Raw genomic sequence first — 20,023 nt, 5'->3', positions numbered from 1 at the left:
AAACTTAAAAAAATAAATTTGAAAGAGTGTAAAAATCCTTAAAGGCGGCAGGACCCAGAATGATTGTAGCTGGTGGAAGCTAGGACAGTATTATTAAACACGGTTTAGGACAATCTAAGGTGAAAGGGAGGTGCTATAGCTCTTCCCACCATTTCAAACGCAAGCTCTAGCTTTTCTAAAAATTACCTCTGTTGATGACACATACTTGTTATAGCAATGTCATAATGTCATGGTTTTATACCACCATGGTTTGATGATAATATGTCACCAACCACAGTCAAAGTGTTAATACTTATGTATTTTAGGATAAATTAGTTTTTATTTTATTTAATAATTATCTTGTTTAAATAAATAAATGAATATTTTTAGTTTTTTTATTTATTTTCCAACAACCAATTTAAAAGAAATTTTAACATCCATGGGTTATATTGGAATTTAGTAAGAAGAAAACTAAAGTTTATTTTGGAAAATCTTGCGATTAATCTTGATGTTAGAGTTATTATGTCGAACCTGGAAAAAAGGACAGTATTTAAATTTAAAAAAATTAAGCAAAAATCTATTAAATTAATTAGTTATTAAATTATATCTAAAATTTATTCACAACCAAATGAACAATGAATATAAAAATTAAGATAATAAATAAATTACATGTTTAGCATGTCTATATTGTTGCAGATTCACTTATTTTCTTCCACACAGTTCCAAAACCACTTCATGTTTTTCGTGGTTATTATAGAAAAGTTTGTTTTTACTTGTTCTTTAATCCTTATTAATAGAATACAGATATGATAAAAATCACAAATAACTTTTCCATATTGATTGCTTTCAATGATTGTAATTACATGAATTGTGTGTGCACTGGATATATTATGTGGAGATAAAAAACATACTTTATTGACACACCAACATGAATTCAATTTGAGTATTATTTTTCTTAGAGATTATAAATTAGATTATCATTTAAGAAATTGAAATATATGTGATGACAAGAAAAATACAATTAAATCACTAACACAATGAAAGTACAAATATATATATGTCGCTCCAGTATAAGAGTTATTTATGACCTAATATAAAATTGCTCAAAAAATGATCATTAATTTTTTGACTGATTGCGAGACCAAATAATTGGTTAGTGACACTTTACTTTTGTTTTAAGCAAATATTATTCATCAACTAACTTTTAATTTTTACCAAAATACACTAATGTCACTGATTAATTATAACTTTTATTTAACAATCATAGGAAATTTTTTTTTTTTTTTTTTTATCCCTTATTGGTTGTAAGATACCTCTTATGTGACAACAGTACCTAATGTATAAAACTGTAACGACAGTGAATGCTATCATGACCGTAACTATCAAATAGTTACACCATGGTAGTAGCTAACACTTGCTCCAATAATGGAAAACTATAGTTCACTGTCAAGGCTTATACACATGATAGTTAATGTGGCAGTTGCTTCAATGACATAACTCGTACCATCAACCACCATGCTTGAGTTAGTGTGACAATACAATCATGACTGTAACAATCATACAGTTACAGTTATAACAATTCTCCAAGAGGGGACAAACTAGCAGGAATTTGTTGGGTAAAACAGGTATTTTTGATATCAGAATAATCGGCAGCACTTCTTATTAGTGAAGTATCAGTAACAGAGGAATTGACATCTCCTGTTATATATCACTGCCTTACACATCACTAAATAAATAATTATTTGAATCTCATATATGTGTAAAATAAAGAAAAGTAATTTCTAACAAAAACCTTATCCATACAACCAGCTACAACCTAGTAAAAGTCAAGTATAAAGAGCAAGCGACTGATAAGGGTTAGTAAAAAAAAAACTTATATTTTGAATCGGACAAAAAATTAATTTTCAAATTCAATCCCTACATACTACTATTAATAATCTGAAAAATAATATTCACAAACCTACAAACAAAAATATACGTTTTTTTAAAAAAAAGTGAATCAAATAAAGAAAAAAAACAGAAAATTTTCACCAGTTTCATTCATTTCTATAGCAAAACTAATGGTTTGATATAAGAAAAAAAAAAAGAAAAAGGAAATTATTATCAAAGGAATAGGAAATATTGTTGAGCCACATACAGGTCACAGAAAAAGCACACTCCATTATAGTAATCATTAGGCATAACAATGAAATAATAATACCAAAATACTAATTACATCATTCGGAGAATCCCAATCAATCCTGTTAATACCCTCAATGATGGCAAGATAAGAAAATCTGAGTTGATCAGGGGTTTGTATGAGACCCATTCGGTATTTTCTCATTTCCATCAGCAGATCCCTAACGTTCACACTGTTGTTACCATTCTTTTTCATCTAAAAACAAAATGATATAAAAATAAAGTAATACACTAATAAATAAGTAATATTAATAAGTAATAATACAAGAACATCTCACCAATACGAGTGATGTATCAACAAGGCAAAAAGTACCAGAACGCCCAATGCCAGCAGAGCAATGAACAACTGGTGGTCCAACATCTGATGAAAGAGCTCCACTCCGCCTCACAGCACACAAGAACCTTAGGAAAGCAGTTGGGCTTTGAGGAACTCCAAAATCAGGCCATGTTGTATAATGGAATTGAAGGATCTCTCTCTGCTCACCACTATCAATATCCTTCAATCTAATAATAACAAATAATTATATAACAAATTATTCTAGGAACAATGAACATATCATTTAATTCAACCGTCAAACTATAAATAAATAATAAAAAAAGTATTGAAAAATTATTTAGATTTTCTTGATTATATTTATAATTGATATATCAATACAGGGGTTTTCTTTTTCAGGTATCCATAGTTCTTCTTGAACTCATCAAAACAAAAAAATATAAGCAAATCTTTTAATAATTTTCCTGCCTGGTAACATACGAAAAAATGGTTTTAGTAAATAGTATGTGGGAATATTATATAATCTCGACTAAGTCCCCAGATGTGTCAACAATTCAATTTTTTTTACTCTCTAACTGGCTATTTTTGATATAGCCATATTGACGTATTTTAGGTTACTAATCTATCCTAGCCAGAGGGGGGAGATTGAAAACAATACATAACATTGTATTAATTAAATTTTTCTATAGATTCCCTAGCCTAATTTTGATTCCAATAGTAGTTAAAATAAGTAAAAACTCTTTTGAGCATATCTGTGCTGAACATATATTCAGAAAAATATCATAAAAACAAGTTACAATCTTCAAATAAATATTGTGAGACTACATTGCGATTTATTAGTATAATTTTTTTCCAATTATAGGAGCAAGGAACATACAACAATTTTGTACTAAATAAATGCAAATGCAAGTAGTAGTTTGAAGTAATGATATAATTGTTTCTGAATAAAGAGGAAGATAGTTCAAATGAAGTCAATGGGAAGAAAGTTTTTTTTTTTGTGCCCTTGACAACACAATTTCTAAGGGATGTGATAATAAAACAGCTGAAAAAAAACATATGATTGGGGTATAGAACATCACTTAGTCCTAGACACTTAAGCTGAATCTATCAAAGAAGGAAGACCTTGTGCTATAAATTCCTATCTAGGTACCATACCTAGACAAACTTGTATCAGTAATGAACAAAAACATTTACAATTTTAAAAATCTACTTATTCCAGCTCTTAGGTAATATAACTTGTCTTATACATCCATAATCTAATTAATTATTAAGACACATATTTTTTTTAAAAATAATTTATATCACCTTTCTTTCAATTTGTTTTGAAGAATCTAATTGAAATAATTCAAATATGAATTTCTTTCTCATCAATTTATGAACATTGAACAAATATTTTAATAAATAAAAATAAAAACAAATCAACTATACAAAATCAGTAATTTGTATAGAAATTTATAACCTGAAGACAAAACATAGGTCATTTATAAACTTTTTGAGAATATACTAGTTAAGAAATCGACTTCAGATTTTAATTTACACATGCTTACAATGGTTTTGAGTACTACTGAAGATTAAAACCACCACCTTTCATCAATTACATATAGTCTAATGATTTTTTTCGAGTATAAGAAATTTATCTTCTGATATTTTTGAGTATAGAAATAATGTTATAAATACTACTACAGATTTCATCAACATAGGAATTATTTATTAGGTTTTTCAGTGTGATAATTTAAAATGTACTACAGTATTTCATTGTATTGAGCATGTGTAAACAAAAATTGAATTAACAGCCCCAAAATCAATGAATTTGGTATTAGTAATAAAAAAAAGACATTATGGCCAAACATCAACTGAAATTCAACAACAAATCCCTAAAACAACCTCCTAAATACGGAAGATTAGGTGTAGTTAATAAAGGCATAGATTGACAAATTTTCTATCAAATATCTATGTAATATTTTTAGACTTTGCTTATTTTTATTTACTCATTTATACTTAGATAACTAGTTCAAGACATTTACAATTTGTTTTTCATAATTTATTTTAATTCTTGACTTAAGGTACATAAAGCTAACATTTTAGCATCTATTTAAACAATAAAATAATTAATACAGAATTAAGTATGATTTTCGTAGAAAAAATAATTTTGTCCAGATGTGCTTTTTATGTTTCTAAAAATTTCGAGGAAGAACATTTTTGTACAAATATCTTCTCTGATATCAAAAGTTCTACACAATCATAACTCAATTCAAAGGCGTTTTCACGTTGAATCCAACCATGTGAAACAATTTGAGCAGAGGAGTTCATGGTAAGAAATTATAACAAGATTAACTAAAAAAAATAAATTAAGATTTCAGATACCATATTACATATTTTAAAATTACAGATTTATGCTATGGCAAGAAGTGATCTAAAAATGTCATAGCATAAAATAAAAATTAGTATTGCGTTGCATATTGGGTATCATGAAAGTTTTTTTTCTCAAGAAATGATGAGTATTATTGTTCAGAACTCAGAAGTTATCACTATAAATCATTATAATTAAAAACATTTCACTATAGGAGAATAGTGTATTTACAAATTAGGGATGATAGAAACAACAAAACATTTTTATATCTGGTCTTACTAAGTTACTAAAAGTTATCAAAGAAGCTAATTAAATTCACTAAGTTGTAATAGGGAGAATTTAATAATGTATAGTATATTATTAGAGTGGATTTCCTCAATAATTGTGTCATTTTTATTTTTTCCTTTCACTTTTTTCGCCTATTAAAGATAGTAACATACTAGATAAGTTTTTGTGAAAACTACTTCGTTATCAATGTTTTGAGACTCTTCTCTCCATCTTCAGGATGAGAACCATTTGGAATAATTCATCATCTTATAAATAAAATTTTTTTTTCAGCAAGCAATGCCGGTGAAATCTAAAAGAAAATTGTTCATATTATAATAGGAAAGAAGGAGCTTAGAGGAGATTAACAATCCCAGCAGTGTCAGTCTGATTGAGTAAGCTCCTATTATCTCACAGTCTTCAATCACAATATTAAAAAAATTTCATGTAAGAATTGACTTAGGAAAAAGCTGTTATATTCTAATTATTATTATTCTGGCACTAATATTAAGCTACGAAAGGGAACACATAATAATCATTAATACAATTTTAATATATTCTTTCATTCCAGGAGTTTCCATTCTGTCAGCCAGTACCAAGGCTGCCACAATTTTTTTTTACCAGTGCTTTGTAATCTTTAATAAATAAAAAAAATTCAAATAGCTATATAGCTGTTTATCGTATGATAAAAACAGTAAAGTTTAGTAGTTAAATTAATTATTTATTAAATCAATCGGTAATCATCACATATTTGTTAATAATTATTATGTATTAGTCATTAATAAAGGTCTACATTACAATAATAAATCAAATAGTACAATGCATTGTATATTTGCTAATAATGGTCCGATTTCAATGATCTTTTGGGAAAGTGGGTCTAAACACTTCATATATTCATTATATCTTCTTAAATGGCCAAAATATGGGCATACAAAACCTCCATTAGCCACAATATTGAAATGAAATGGAAAAAGGTAATGAATAGTTTTCAGGATCTTCTTAGGGTAATCTGAGACTATGGCGTCAAGCTGAAAAAAAACTGGCTCAGTAATATCGGAGACTTGCCACCGACAGATTTTTTTTTTAATTCAGTTTTTAGATTCTACGAATCTTAAAATGTAAAAATTTTGAAAAGATTTTAATTTTTTTTCTTAGTCAATTACAATGGATCATAATTAACAACAAAAAAATATTTTGTATTTCCGATCACACAACTTTTTCTCTTGAATGCAAAGTCAAATACTAAATTGGTTTGCTATATCTCCCCAATAATGGTCTGATTAAAATACTGATATGGGAAGTAAGACCTCTTGGTCTTAAAACCCTTTTCTTTTTTTTTCCTCAGGATTTATTTTGTATATAAAAATTTGGTGCAGTGTCCACATCACACAACTTTCACTTATCATTCTGGATAGCAAAGGTTTTGAACAAATTCATTTTATAGAGCACACTCCAACGTATCCGATTTTTCATTCTGCTGTATCTATTTCTCTATTTTGTAGGACTTTGATGTAGATTGTATACATAAGCATGCACACATATACAAATATGCACATGCGTCCACACACACAAACTATTTTATGTGACTTAGTTGTTTGGACTCAGGGGACCTCAAAGCGCGTATTTGGTTGAAAACTTCAAATTCACGATTTTACACAAATTGCAATAGTTCCCCATACTATGTGTTCCATTTATAGGTAAGTGAAAGTAAAAAGTTAAAAAGCTTTGAGGAGAAAAATTTGGGCAAGTTTCATCAAAAACATTAAAGCTTTATTGGCACTAGTGTATAGAAAAACATATCAATATAAACTATATTAAATAATATATATAAAGCAACAAAATTAGTCCACTCATTCAAGAGATAATTGAGGAACAGACAGACTGATCGATGGTATGGACCGTTAGTAGCCAAGGTAGTTAAAGCTTCAACTTGAGTTTCAAATCTGACCTGGGGAGTCAACTTTTATTTCTTTGGCCTTCCCCATGGTTAGAATAGGGTTCTACCCTGAAGATAACCTCCCCTTCCCTGCCCTCCCCGTATGTTAGAAATGACCCTTGTTATCTACAAACAGAAATGGACTCAGGTAAAACAGATTTATTGAAAACTGCACATCTGAAATTTGATCTGATTACAAAACTACAAGGAAAGTAGGTACGGACAGTAATTACAGCTATTGAGCCTTGTTTTCTGAACTTTAATTTACAAATTATTTGGAATAAAAATGAACCTAACTAAATTAATTTTTATCTTCTTCAATTACTATAAATATTTAATATTTTTAATTACAGTTTGTAATTGTTTGGTGAAATTTTAAGATACAATCTTTCTTCTGTAGTATAGCTGTAATTTGCTTTTGATGTTATTGAAACAATTAGTTGCCTGAATTATTGAGAACTATCCTTAGAAACCTAACAATAATACCAGCATAACAACTTATTTGAACCATGCATAGTTGCAATAAAATATATTTCATATCATTATTGTTTTGAGTCATTTTTTTTTTAAAGCATGAAATGTTAATATGATATCGGAACTTTTACCAGAAACCAAAATATTTTCAATATTTTATTAGCAGTTAAATTCAATAACAATCAAAATTCTAATTGCACAAAAATTTTCGAAACAATCAACAGTTGATAAAATGTTTTTCACACAAGCGGACTTTTCGCAGTACTAGTAAGCAGATGACTTTCATTTCCTATTGATATCCCTTTAAGAGAAGTTGCTCTATAAATGCATTTTACCAGTGCCAAATCAAATTGACATTATATATAACTTATGGATAAACTCATAAATGACAAATTACCACAATGTTACAAATATTTAAGAAAAGGGATGACATTGAACTTAATTATCTTCTTCAAAATTAAACATTATGTTTTAATATCTAAAATGAATCACAATCATAAAGTAGCACAATGAAATCCAGTGATTTCTCCAATCCACAGAGAAATGTACTGTAAGGTTACCAATAGAATATATTCACAATAACCTTTTAAAGCTTATAAATAATTGAAAATTGAATGTTATGATGATATTTTTATTAACAGAATACACCATTGCATTTCAAAATGATTAACTACCATAAAAAAGAATTAGTACCCATAAAAAAAATCCTCAAAATTTCATTTATTCCAATATGAAAAAGTTAAAAATATGCACTTATATAATTTAAACCATAAAAAACAAAACAAAAAAAAAAACATATATTTTAATAGATTTGTTAGAAATACTAAATTAAATACCCTGAATTTATTGAAATATTACAGTATATTTATTCAACTATCACTTAATAATTAATAAATGGTAATTATTTATGAAAAGTAAAAATCATAATTTAATAAACTTATTAAAAGAATAATTAACAGTTTTTTTATTTCTTTTTTTAAAAATCATATCATACATTTAGTTAATAACAACTATCATGTGTATAATATTTTACTGGATATTATAACTGAAATACATCAAAAAAGGGATTTCACGAAAAAATAAAATGTAAGTACTACTTATAGGTTAAAGTATACAAGGGACTGATAAGGATTTAATCTAACAATGATTAAAGTGAATGAAATTTTAAAAAGGATGGACGAGGAGAGCACCACGAAGTACAGAAAGCATTAGATAAATCTAATAATAGTTCTACCTTAATACTCTTGTAGTATAATAGGAATATTCTTTTTCTGAAATGAAATCCACTTGTAATCCAACATCAGTTAATATCAAAGTATCATCACCCCCATTAAGACTCCCTAAAGGCCAATACTGATGGCACTTTTCCTGTAAAGTAAATGTCAAAGAGAAATCATAAAACAGAAAGAACCCTGCTTAAATGAGTAATAAAATAATTAAAGATTGTTAGATATAAATTATAACATATATATTTATAATACCTGATGTTTTTCTATAATTCGGTTTAACATAATTATTGCCTTGCTGTTTTGTTCCCATACCATAAGCCAAAAGTGGCCGGTAGTGAGTTGAAGAGGTCCCTGAGTTAAAATATACCGCCTCTGGGCCATATCCAACTAAAAAAGAATATTCATGCAGCATAAAATGAAATGAATTTATCAGATTAATGAAACATATAAATGCTATTTTAAAAAAAACCAATAATAATAATATGCAACAATAAAAAAATTATACCTTTATTAGGTTGGCATTAATATAATCGCATTTGCCTTTCGACAAAACAATGCGACTATGATCATATGGACTAACATCTCTGTACCGATTAAGATTTTTGTTTCTATTCTTAACAGCAGCTAAAGTGGTGAAATCGTTTTTAGAGCTATCCGCTCTAATTTCCTAAAAAATAAATAAACTGAAAACAACTATCAATGATAGTATCACTAAATACTTAGGAAGTGTATAAAACAAATAAAATCCACAAATGAGTGCTGGAAGTTAAAATACTCATATTAAGAGCACCATCAAGTTGAAAAAGCTAAAAAATATAACAATCACATCCTAAATTAATCACATCACACAAAGTAAAAATGAATACATTATTAAAAATAACGCATATTGTTCAAAATAACAAAGTTTTAAAAATTATGACTAATAATTGAACAATAGAACCAAATGAATATTTCCTTATCATACCTGATAGAATTGCGCCCATCCCTTCTTGGAATCAATTTCCTTGAATTCAATTTCGACATTGCTAAGAGGATTGTCTGTGCCCATTTATAACTCACAAAAAAATAAAAATTATTTTACAGAGGGGCGTAATTATTTAAGTCAAAAACATAAACTCCCAATAAACCCAACCAAACCTATACAGGTTGCAAACACACTCACGCACACTGACAAACCAATGGAAGAAGGGATGACTGTATGAGAGCTTAAGTCCCAGTTTTATTTGAAGACGTGGAAATTTATTTTATAAGAACTGTTTACACATATTTTTTTATATCAACACAAATCACAATCATCGAAGTTAGGTAAATATTTACTTGTGTATATATGAAACATGTTTTGTATTAAAATTGTTAACCTTTTTTTGAAAACAACAACCTTACCACAACGCCTCATCAGTTAAGGTTAACTGAGTGGAGTGGGTTTACTCGTTTTCTGGTTTGAAGCTTCTCTCTCGTGGTTTTGAGTGTTGTTTATTTTTCGTGTTAATTTTTCGTTGTATCTGCTAGAGTAAGATATAATTTTAAGATTATAAATAGGTAGGCGCATGAAACTACTGCCATGTTACATTCTCTGACCGGGAATTTCATAAGTTATCTTTGAAGTGTATAGAATGACAAAGTTCCCTTAATAATTCCATGTGAACTTTCTAAACCAACGTTCTTTATGGTTGTATGAGGTATGTAGTTTGGTAATGATTTATAGTTCATTAACTTGTATCCTGTAGTAGGAAACTTATTCTTAGTTTGGAATTTTTTTTGAAGGCCCGCCTCTTATAACCCTAAACCTCCACGATATTTCTGTATGCTCCTTGAATGGTATTTTTTTTGTTCTTTTTGAAATACTAATATAATTTTTTTTTAAAACTTTAAGCTTTGGATATTTAAGATGATAGTTCATGTCAATGTATTGTTTTATTAACTCTTGGTTCATAATCTTTTATCAATTAGGCCAGGTAGGCAGTTATTTTAAAATCATTTCAAAATTTGTTTATGTACTTTCTAAGTTTATTTTAACTTTATTATATTTTAGGTTGAGTTAAATATTTGGTGTTGATGTGTGTAAAATAAGTTGCGGGTCAGACTTTTAAGTACTGGTATTAATGTATATTTTCTTTTCATAGTCGGCTTTAAGATATTTCTGCATGCATTGTTGACTTACTTTGATCTAATACATTTAAACTGAACATGAATATTTAACTGTTTATTTTAGAATGGCTGGCGCAAGTCAAACTGGCCTGGCTACTGGTTCTGAGGGTTTGATATGTTTTGTGTGTGATATTGGTGTGGTAGGACGATATTATGCCTTAGCCACATGTCGAACTCAAACCACCAAAGTGAGGTTGATAGAGAAGTTGGGGCAGCTTGTTGGTGAAGAGTAAGTGTTTGTTCAAGATCAGTAATTATATACCTACATGGCGACTGTGATGGGAATCTTATAGGAATAAGAATTTTAGTATAGTAAATCTGTTATCAAGGTTTTTTTTTAATAATTTGAGCAACACAGATTTTTATTGACTTATTTCATTATCACTGACTGCAGTGTTGCTCGTTAAATTATTTATATTCTATCCTGATATTATCTAATGAGATATTATTATTATTAACCCATCAATAATAAATTTAAATTATTTATAATAACAATCAGTTGTGATGTTCAAAGTTATTTTAGTTTATGAGTGAAGTTGAAAGTTCTATTTAGTCATGTTGTTATAAATTTAATTTGTTTTTTAACAAAATAAACTTTTCTTATTTTTTTCTTCAATAAAATAAACTTCTGATTGCCTACTGAGGTAGCAAATTTAGATTTTAAAGTCAATTAGTTAAGGTTATTAGTGCATTAATGAATTACATGCAGAAACCTTAAGTACACTTGCTTGTGAAGGTAACTTTTTTACTTCAAAACTACTTCCCAAAGAAGTTTAGATAGATAGTTGAAGAAATAAAGTAAATAAAAAAAAAAAAAAGCAAATAAACTCAAAAGGACAGGTAGTTGATTTTTAGACATGTTGTTTGGTTTGATTTGGAATTGAAAATCTAGATTTGAGACTGGAAGTTTGTTTTATTCATGAAAACCTCTGAAGCTTTGGATAATTTTTTAATCCATGTTTGACTCCTTGGAAACTATCTGCTGCATGATAAACGTTATTAACATTGGTAAATTTACTAAGGCTTATTAATTAGTCCTTATTGAGGTTTATACATTCACTAGTACCCAAATATAATTTTTTGAAAGACAACTTTTTTCTAGTTAATTACCATTTATGCTAATATTATGGAAACTACTGTTTCTACAAAGATCAATATAAACTAGTAGAAAGTGAATTTAAAAAGCTTCATTATGATCACTAATAGTCATGAGTACGTCTAATATTTCCTAGGTTATGAAACTTTTATCAAGATGATTCACTTATAAGGTACACCTTAGCAGCAAAAGTAGGATAATCAAGATGATTCATTTATGAGGTACACCCTAGTGACAAAAGTAGTATAATTTAATTGTTCACCTCTGAACTGTATATTTTTCTGATTTTTGTGCAATATAGATTTAATTCATACATAATATGTTGTATTTTATAAATATGTTTTGTAAATACAGTGTTTTAATCTTTAATGCAGTCATCTCATGAACTATGTATCTTACTATTAGGAGTTGAATATTAGTTAAGTAAGTAAAATATGATATTAGGTAATTTTATCACTCTAGAGAAGTTGTAATTAATATTCTCATAGAATTTTGACATTATTTTACATTTGTTGAAAATGGGTCGTCTCGAGAAAAGTTTCATATTTGAAGAACTATTAGACCTACAGACATCCATTAGTACTCAAAAGTAAATTACTTTTAAGTTGGTTACACTAATGTTAGTGATGTCAGTGATCTTCGTAGGAATAGCAGTTTACATGATATTTGTTAAAATAATATCACAAAATGATATTTTTATCTTTGTTTGTTTATATGCTCTTTTGTATAAAAAACTGTATCTCAGGTATAATTAAACCTACAGAGCTCAATAAAGGCTCAAATTTACTGTACTTTGAAAATTTTATGTATAAGGGTTTTGAGTGTGGTTGATAGTTTTAGGAAATGAGAATATGATGAAAATTTTAGGGTTTTCTGTATTAAAATAAACTTCTGATTGTCTGCTGAGGTTGCTAATTTAGATTTTAAAGTCAATTTAAACTAAAAAATTCTTCAAAAAATTAGAACTACCCAACATTTTGCATTTTGAAAGTGCTTCATATCATGAACTACGAAGCAGACTCTGTTGTGTAAAATTTATTTGATATTTGGTTTTAAGAACTACTTTTTTATGATTACTTGCTGTATTTGTAATTTATGTACATTTAGTTGTAAGTAGTAACCACATGTAGCATTCTTTGGTTTGAATATTATTCTTGTTCTTTAATATGTACATAACTTGTGCTTTTAAAATAATTAGTTAACAGAACAAGTTCTAGTGATGAGAACTCATCAAAACTCACTTATATTACAATGCTACAAGTTTAGTATAGGCCCAACATTGATTGTAAATGATATGTTGAGGGGTTTGTTACTCCTTTTGAGTGAATGTAGCTATTGGAAATTGATAGCTATAATCTAATTTAAGAAGTAGTAATAATATTTTAGGAATTTTTAATTCCCTCCACCAGAATGTCCTGGTAGCCCTACTTATCTGACTTTTCAGACAGTTCTAGCGAGTAGGTTGGTCGATGTACGACATGTCACAATCTCACAAGAGGAGATCATAACACAAAAAAAGGCAATCCTTCCCCGCCAGACCCGCCCCGCTAATACCCTCCGGGAGCAGCGACGGTCCTTTATCACTTTTGAAATATTAGCTTAAAACGGAAAAAGGAAACTTTAAGATAGTTAAATCGAGAAATATTTAAAAAGCGCCTGAAATTGAAAAACAGCATTGCTGGAGCTTGTTTTGTAATCTAGTACTGATTTAGAAGATTAAAAATATGTTTTTAATTAGTAATGGAATGTTACCTGTTGATTGGAGTCTTAAATATGTTGGTTAACTTAATGGATTCTGAAACATTTTAGAAGTAAATATGCTAAATTTAAAGCTGTGGTTTTGGGAAATAGAATATTTTGAAGCTGATCATAAATAAATATTTTTAAAATTATGAGCTCATACCATAATTTTTTTCTCTATTCTTAATGATATCACTTTTAAACTATTTCGTAACATCGTAATAGGTAGGAATTTGAGCTATTAAGTGCTTTAATTTTTATTTAGAGATGTTGGTTTTTGTTTTTAGGTATATGGTAGTGATCTCAGAAGATGATATCATATGTCGTGGATGTGCTACCATGATTAATTCATTGGATAGGTTAGAAAAAGAGCTTGGCTCTTTAAGGTCTATGGTTCTTCGATACTTAGAAAAGAAATATGAAATGGAAGAAGGGGAGTTAGTAAATACTAGATCAAATCCACCATTGCCAATAAAGGATCAAGTTCGACGTAAGTATTTATGTAAATTTCTGGTAGTTATAAAGAAACTCATTGATATTTCTTTGATACTTTTAAAATACTGTATGTGAATGTAATTCATATAATTTATGTTATTTGGTATTGTTAATCAGCTTTTATACAGCTGATTGTTGCCAAAGTGATAGTCTATTTATTCTGCTATGAAATAAAAGTTAAAATTTTTAACGCACGTAATCAGTCAACAAGCATCCATTCACTTAATTTAAGCATCTTGCTACCAAGCTGTTCCAATATGCCCGTCCACCTTGACCTTTGTAACTTGAATTCCTTAAAGAGGGACAAGACCTATTGATTCGGTTGGTATCGTTATAGCACTTGGTGATAAGTCAGTCATCTGTTTTAGGAATTCTTAATTGTTGTTTTTGGTGGTTTCATGATAATTTAGTTATTTAATTAGCTACATTGTAGTCTTGTCTTTCTGCTTTCAATTAAGGAAATCCTTGCACTTTTTTTTTTTGCTCAACAGCTTCTTACTACCAACTCTTGTATAACTTTACTGGAGCAAAGTCAGTTATTCATATTATTTTTTCTTTACACTTGCAAAACTGTATCATGGATGGTGTCTATGCACAATTTTTATGGTTTTTGATACCTTATTTCATTTTTCTACTATTGATTAATTTTTTTCTCAATTTTTACCAGCGAAAGTGCAATGCATTGGAGTTTTGGTAATCAATGCCTGCTGTAATCTGAACCATTTTTTAAAAAATTGTTTAAGACCACAATTTTTGCATTATCAAATGTAAATATTATGGTTCTTCCATGGTGTTTTTTCTTTGATAATTGTGGGATATATGCTATTAAATTCATCAATACACTTATCAGTTATGTGAATTGATTACAATAATAACTCTGATAATAGTTATTATTAGAAGTAGTAATTTACTTAATCTAATTCTAATAATACTTAATCTAATTACTTAATCTAAATACTTCGATTAAAAAGAAGAAGGTTACTGGCATTTCATAAATCATTTTCAACAACCTAATTTTCACATCAGCATGTTTTTAATAAAAATGAAATTGTTTCTAATGTACATACAATTAAAAGAAACGAACAATATGCATGTCATCACATTTTTTTATTATCTAAGTGGATCTTATTTGAATCATTTTTGATTAAAATGATATTGGATACTTGATTCTTACTTAAATGTTTTACACATGTATATTATGTACATGAGTTTTTTTGTTTTATTTTTTTGCATTTTCACTAATCTGGGTGTTTGGTGATTCAGCCTGGCTTTTGCAATCATTTGTTCAGATTACCAATACTTTACTGCAAATGTTTTTCTAAAACTGGATAATTCATTTTATATTTAATTAGTTTATACTTATTAAATATTCAATAGGTGATCGAGCAGGTGTGTTTGGTTAACCAGTATTCTCAACTAATAAGTGGTTTTAATTCAAATTCAATTTAGCAGGATTGAATTTTATTTTGTAGTAGACCCATCTACAAATGTTTGTATACTGTTTAATTTTTAATCTGTTAATATTAGAAGATTTTCCATTTGTTAAAAATTGTTAAATACTTTGTCCTTGATGCCTATTTATAATAATAGAAGTTACTTTATTATGATTTAGAAGTTACTTTATTATGATTTAGAAGTTACTTTATTATGATTTTGTTGTTCTTTTCATTTTGCTCTAAGGCCCTCCTGTTGTTGCTCATATTCTAAAGGGACTTGTTTTGTAATAAATATAAAGTTTATTGTTGTACGTCTATCCTTCCTGCCCTAGTTGAAAAAACTTGTAAAAATAATTAATAAACTGGTAGTTATTAAAATATTAACTAAAACAGAGCTTAGTATATCTTATAGTAAGAATGTGCTAAAAAAGAAATATTTTACTTAAGTTAAAATATAATATATAAGGAATTAATATGATTTCCTTATAATTCCACCAGATTCATGTGTTAAGCAAGCAAAATATTGATCCGGCTACAGTACTTTCCTCCAGTAGTAGTAAAGAAAGTAAAAACTGAAAAAAAAAATATATATATAATTATAAGTAATTAGTATTTTTTCAAATTTAATATGCTTCTTAAAAAAGAAAATATATTTAAAAATAAATTATATTGAATTATCAATATTGTTAAAAAGAAGTAATGTGAGCATTAGTTACTTATGCTTCAAGGTCTATTGTTTATATATTATCTTCAGTATGTGTATACATAATTAAATCTTTTAGAATCATTTGTATATAGTTAAATATTTGAAGTGGATCTATTTAACATAAAAGTGGGCCAATAAAAAATAAATAAATACTTTGTGAGAAAAAAAAAAAAAGTAATGTTTTTAGACTATGAATCTTGTGTCCAGATTTAATATAGTCTGTTATTCCATAGAAATCTATAAATAATGTATTCTGTTAATGATTGTCTATGAAAGTTGAAGTATTTAAGTTTAATGTCTTACTTATCCTTTGATTATTATTATTATTATTATTATTTTTAAATATACATTTCTGATTGGTTTACTTTTATTTTTTTCAGCTAGAGACTCAAATCCAAATGATTTCCAGGTAAATATGTTTTATGTCAATATTTATTCTTCTTTGTTTAACATTGATGTTCTGGTTAATATAATATGTATTAATATTATAATAGTAATATTATTTTCCAGATGATATTATATCCATATCTTTAAAAATTAGGCATTCAGCTAACCTAACATGAACTGTACAATAAGGTTGTCTGATTTTAAAAGGTGTTTTGAACTGGGGACAATTCCGAGATCTCAAAACAAAAGAAGATATTTTTGCTCATAAATATTTTTTATTTGAATATACACATACCAATAACTCCTCAGAACTTAGCTGTGGTTATGAAAAAACTTTTTTGTTTTATTTAAGTCACAATTTTATATGTAAATTAGATGAATTTATACATTCCTAGTAAACATATGAGATGAATGTAGGAGTATCCTATTTAAATTTGTTGAAATCTAAAAATAAAAAAAAATAAAATATCTATTTCTAATCTTAAATTGCTAGTAATGAGAATTGATTAACAATTTACTATTGTATTAATGTACTTAGTGTTGTATGTCAATCAATGCTTTTAAGACAGCACAGGAGGATTGTAGATTGCTTTATTATTTTAGTGCAGTATACTATTTCAACATTGAAGGCTAAAGTGAAATTATCGTCAGAAATGATTAAGGCATAGTAACCGTGAAGCTGTTCACACTGACTGAATAATGTTAACCTAAAATTAAATATAGTCAATCCACTTGCAGATAAACAATAACTTTGACACATATCAGTTTAGTTTAGGTTTCTGAACTGGGTAAATAGAATTACACTCTGGATTAGTAAAAAAATTGTCCTTATTGCAGTACATGAACTATTCTTGTGGTTTCACAAAGTATGATTTGATTTTATGATCAGAAAGTACAAACTAAAATTATTAAAACTGAAAGTACATGCTAAATATTTTAAATTACAAATGATTTAATTTCATAAGCTGTGGCTAATTGTACAAATCTTGGGAATGTACGAAAGCTTTCATTTATTTTTGGTACAATTTTTAGTTCATTTGTAATATCGAAGTATGAGTTAACCGTGTTTAAAGTTATTAATATTGTTGTCTATTATGTTTTTGTTATTAATTAATTCGGTTGTTTTGTCTAAAAATGTTAGATATTTGTTGTTCGGTAAAATTTAAGATTGGGTCATTAGGCAGAACATTCATCAAAGAAAAACACAAAATTATATCAAATAATTATATAAAAAATAAACATATAAACAACTTTAGTTTTGAAACTGAGGTAATAACATATTACAACTACCAGAAATATCTAACTCTTGATGTAAAGCTCATAGAAAATAATTTCTATCATTCGTAATAGTGTAAAGTGGAGCTAGAAACCTTCATTGTAACAAATATATTGAAACTTCAAAACCAAAAAATAATTTATAATTAAAGACATTTATACACATTGATGATAATTGAAGCTGTCACATAACCTAATGTTAGACAGCAGAGAGCATGTGCCACTTATTGTACTGCTTTACAAGTTATGATTATATATTTTGCTTGTACTTTCGATCGCTCAACTTGTAATATGTACTTTGTTATTGTGAATTAAAATTGTACCTAGTACAAGCTACAAGACATAGCTTTTTTCCTTATCTGTTCCTATCCCATCCAGCCCACTTGAATTTGACATGCTTGATGAAAATTATTATATCAGTTTTACCTAATGGGTCACCTGATCTGAAGGTTGGTCCTCCATATCCATCTTTCATTTATGTATATGAAAATTTTAAATAAACTGCTCTGGTTGTGGCTTGCACCCTATATTAGAATGGGGCAGATATGGCTTTTATACTTAGTTCAAACATATTCTTTGTTAACAATAAGAACACAATAAACTACCTTTTAGAGTATGTTTGAACTAACTGTTATCGTAAATCTAAGTACTTGTTTGGGGGGATTTAAAGTACACTTTATGGTTCCAACTAATCTCAATTTAAAGCATTAATAGTCATGTTTTATAAAATATTGTGGTGCTGAACTGTATTGTCTTATTTTTTTAATTATATTGAAATAAATTAATTTTTAATTTATTAATGTTTGAACAAGATTGCCTGAATTTTTATTTAGATAAGAAAATTTTTTAAATGTTAGTTAATATTATTGTATTAAATGAATGGGGTTTTGATAAAGCAATTTTTATTTCAGGCTAGAAAAAGAAAAGCTATGATGGGAGGTGGTGACAATATTCCCGACGATGTAAGAAATGCTGGAAAAGACACATCCTGGCTACAGTGTGATAAGTGTAAATATACAACTAATTACAGTTCATTTATGGCCCATCATGCAAGAGTTCACAACAAAAAGAAGGAGACCTCTCAGACACAGGGGACACTTAATCAAAGTGTTAATCAGAATCAATCAACTCAACAGATTCAGCAAACAACACAACAAATTGGACAGCAACAGATTTTAGTTCAAAACCAGCAGGCCCAACCTGTCCATGACGTATCAAAGCACATTAGTTTAGCACAGATAAAGCAAAATGGTGATGATAAATCGGCAATCGTCCAGATTCATAGAATATCTGATAATGATTCAGAAACTATTACTCCAGATATTGCAGAAGGCCAATCAAAAGATATTGTTGATGGTCCAGAAACTGTAGAAATGATTGCTGCCGAAATCGGTCAAGATTTTGGTGATGGGACAGAGAAAGGTCAAATGCTTGCTATGGTAGAAGTAGAAAAACAAATGACATTACAAGCTGTAGAAGGAGAAGATGGTAATAATACACTGTGTATGGTTGATGAAAATGGTATCATAGTTCAAAAGGTTGAGCAAGCAGAAGATGGAACATTGTATGTACAAATGCCTGAGGGAGCGGACTCAACCAAGCAAGTTTTATCAGTTGCTGATGATGGTAGTGTACAAATGGTAGAAGTGCTGTGGGATGATATGGTTTCCCCGGATGAAACTGAAGGTCATAGTATGGTAACATTTTGAGTGTAAGTTGCAAGCAATATGGAAACTGTTAATTGACAACCTGATTCCTGGATAATTCTCTGGAATGTTTTATCAATTTTTTTGCTGTTGTAAAAAATTTATAAGACTCATTCAAGGTTTTAGGCTGTTTCAAATATATAATAGAAGAGATTTCATATTTGTTGATTTTTAAAGTATGAAATATATCTTGAATTATCTTCTATTGATGTTGAATTAATAATGTGAATGTATCGAGCATGTTTCTGACATTTTTCTCTGATCTTTAATGAACTCTATGGTTCTGATAGTAAATATTTGGCCCCCAAAACCAAATAAAAGACTCATTAAATTTGTTGTATGTTATTGAA

The 20,023-nt window shown here is 28.1% G+C and overlaps 2 protein-coding genes across 8 annotated transcripts in view; one reads left to right on the top strand and one right to left on the bottom strand.

Annotated features, from left to right (window-relative positions):
- Nucleotides 1-9,788, bottom strand: part of LOC106689074 (tyrosine-protein phosphatase non-receptor type 2) — an 18,851-nt gene extending 9,063 nt beyond the window's left edge. For both annotated transcript variants that reach the window (XM_014433857.2, XM_014433848.3), the window contains exons 1-6: nucleotides 9,649-9,788; nucleotides 9,190-9,351; nucleotides 8,937-9,071; nucleotides 8,690-8,823; nucleotides 2,436-2,661; nucleotides 2,195-2,353 (exon numbers count right to left, since the gene is read on the bottom strand). In XM_014433857.2, coding sequence (XP_014289343.1) covers nucleotides 2,195-2,353; nucleotides 2,436-2,661; nucleotides 8,690-8,823; nucleotides 8,937-9,071; nucleotides 9,190-9,351; nucleotides 9,649-9,732 — 900 coding nt within the window. In that variant the 5' untranslated portion in view covers nucleotides 9,733-9,788. The remainder of the gene's footprint in view (nucleotides 1-2,194; nucleotides 2,354-2,435; nucleotides 2,662-8,689; nucleotides 8,824-8,936; nucleotides 9,072-9,189; nucleotides 9,352-9,648) is intronic.
- Nucleotides 3,501-20,023, top strand: LOC106689087 (uncharacterized). Of its 6 annotated transcripts, none has more exons than XM_014433890.3 (6): nucleotides 3,501-3,657; nucleotides 5,340-5,440; nucleotides 10,897-11,061; nucleotides 13,956-14,158; nucleotides 16,686-16,714; nucleotides 18,879-20,023. In XM_014433890.3, exons 3-6 carry the CDS (start codon nucleotides 10,898-10,900, stop codon nucleotides 19,674-19,676), a joined length of 1,194 nt encoding a protein of 397 aa, XP_014289376.1. In that variant the 5' UTR covers nucleotides 3,501-3,657; nucleotides 5,340-5,440; nucleotide 10,897; the 3' UTR covers nucleotides 19,677-20,023. The 6 variants fall into 6 exon arrangements, with proteins under 6 accessions (XP_014289376.1, XP_014289369.1, XP_014289385.1 ...); XM_014433883.3 differs by having other exon boundaries at nucleotides 5,340-5,492; XM_014433899.1 differs by lacking the exon at nucleotides 3,501-3,657 and adding an exon at nucleotides 4,589-4,742 and having other exon boundaries at nucleotides 5,340-5,492.

This window comes from Halyomorpha halys, unplaced genomic scaffold, assembly GCF_000696795.3.
Source record: "Halyomorpha halys isolate HHAL.00 unplaced genomic scaffold, Hhal_1.1 Scaffold45.1, whole genome shotgun sequence".
In the NCBI taxonomy this organism is placed as follows: domain Eukaryota; kingdom Metazoa; phylum Arthropoda; class Insecta; order Hemiptera; family Pentatomidae; genus Halyomorpha; species Halyomorpha halys.
Note: the sequence above shows the minus strand (reverse complement) of the source record. Positions and strands in the feature narration are given on the sequence as shown.

Excerpts from the sequence above, each read along its gene's own strand:
- LOC106689087 (XM_014433868.2), top strand. Across the intron at positions 14,159-16,685 it reads AATAAAGGATCAAGTTCGAC|CTAGAGACTCAAATCCAAAT; the intron begins GTAAGTATTTAT and ends TATTTTTTTCAG. Across the intron at positions 16,715-18,878 it reads CAAATCCAAATGATTTCCAG|GCTAGAAAAAGAAAAGCTAT; the intron begins GTAAATATGTTT and ends TTTTTATTTCAG.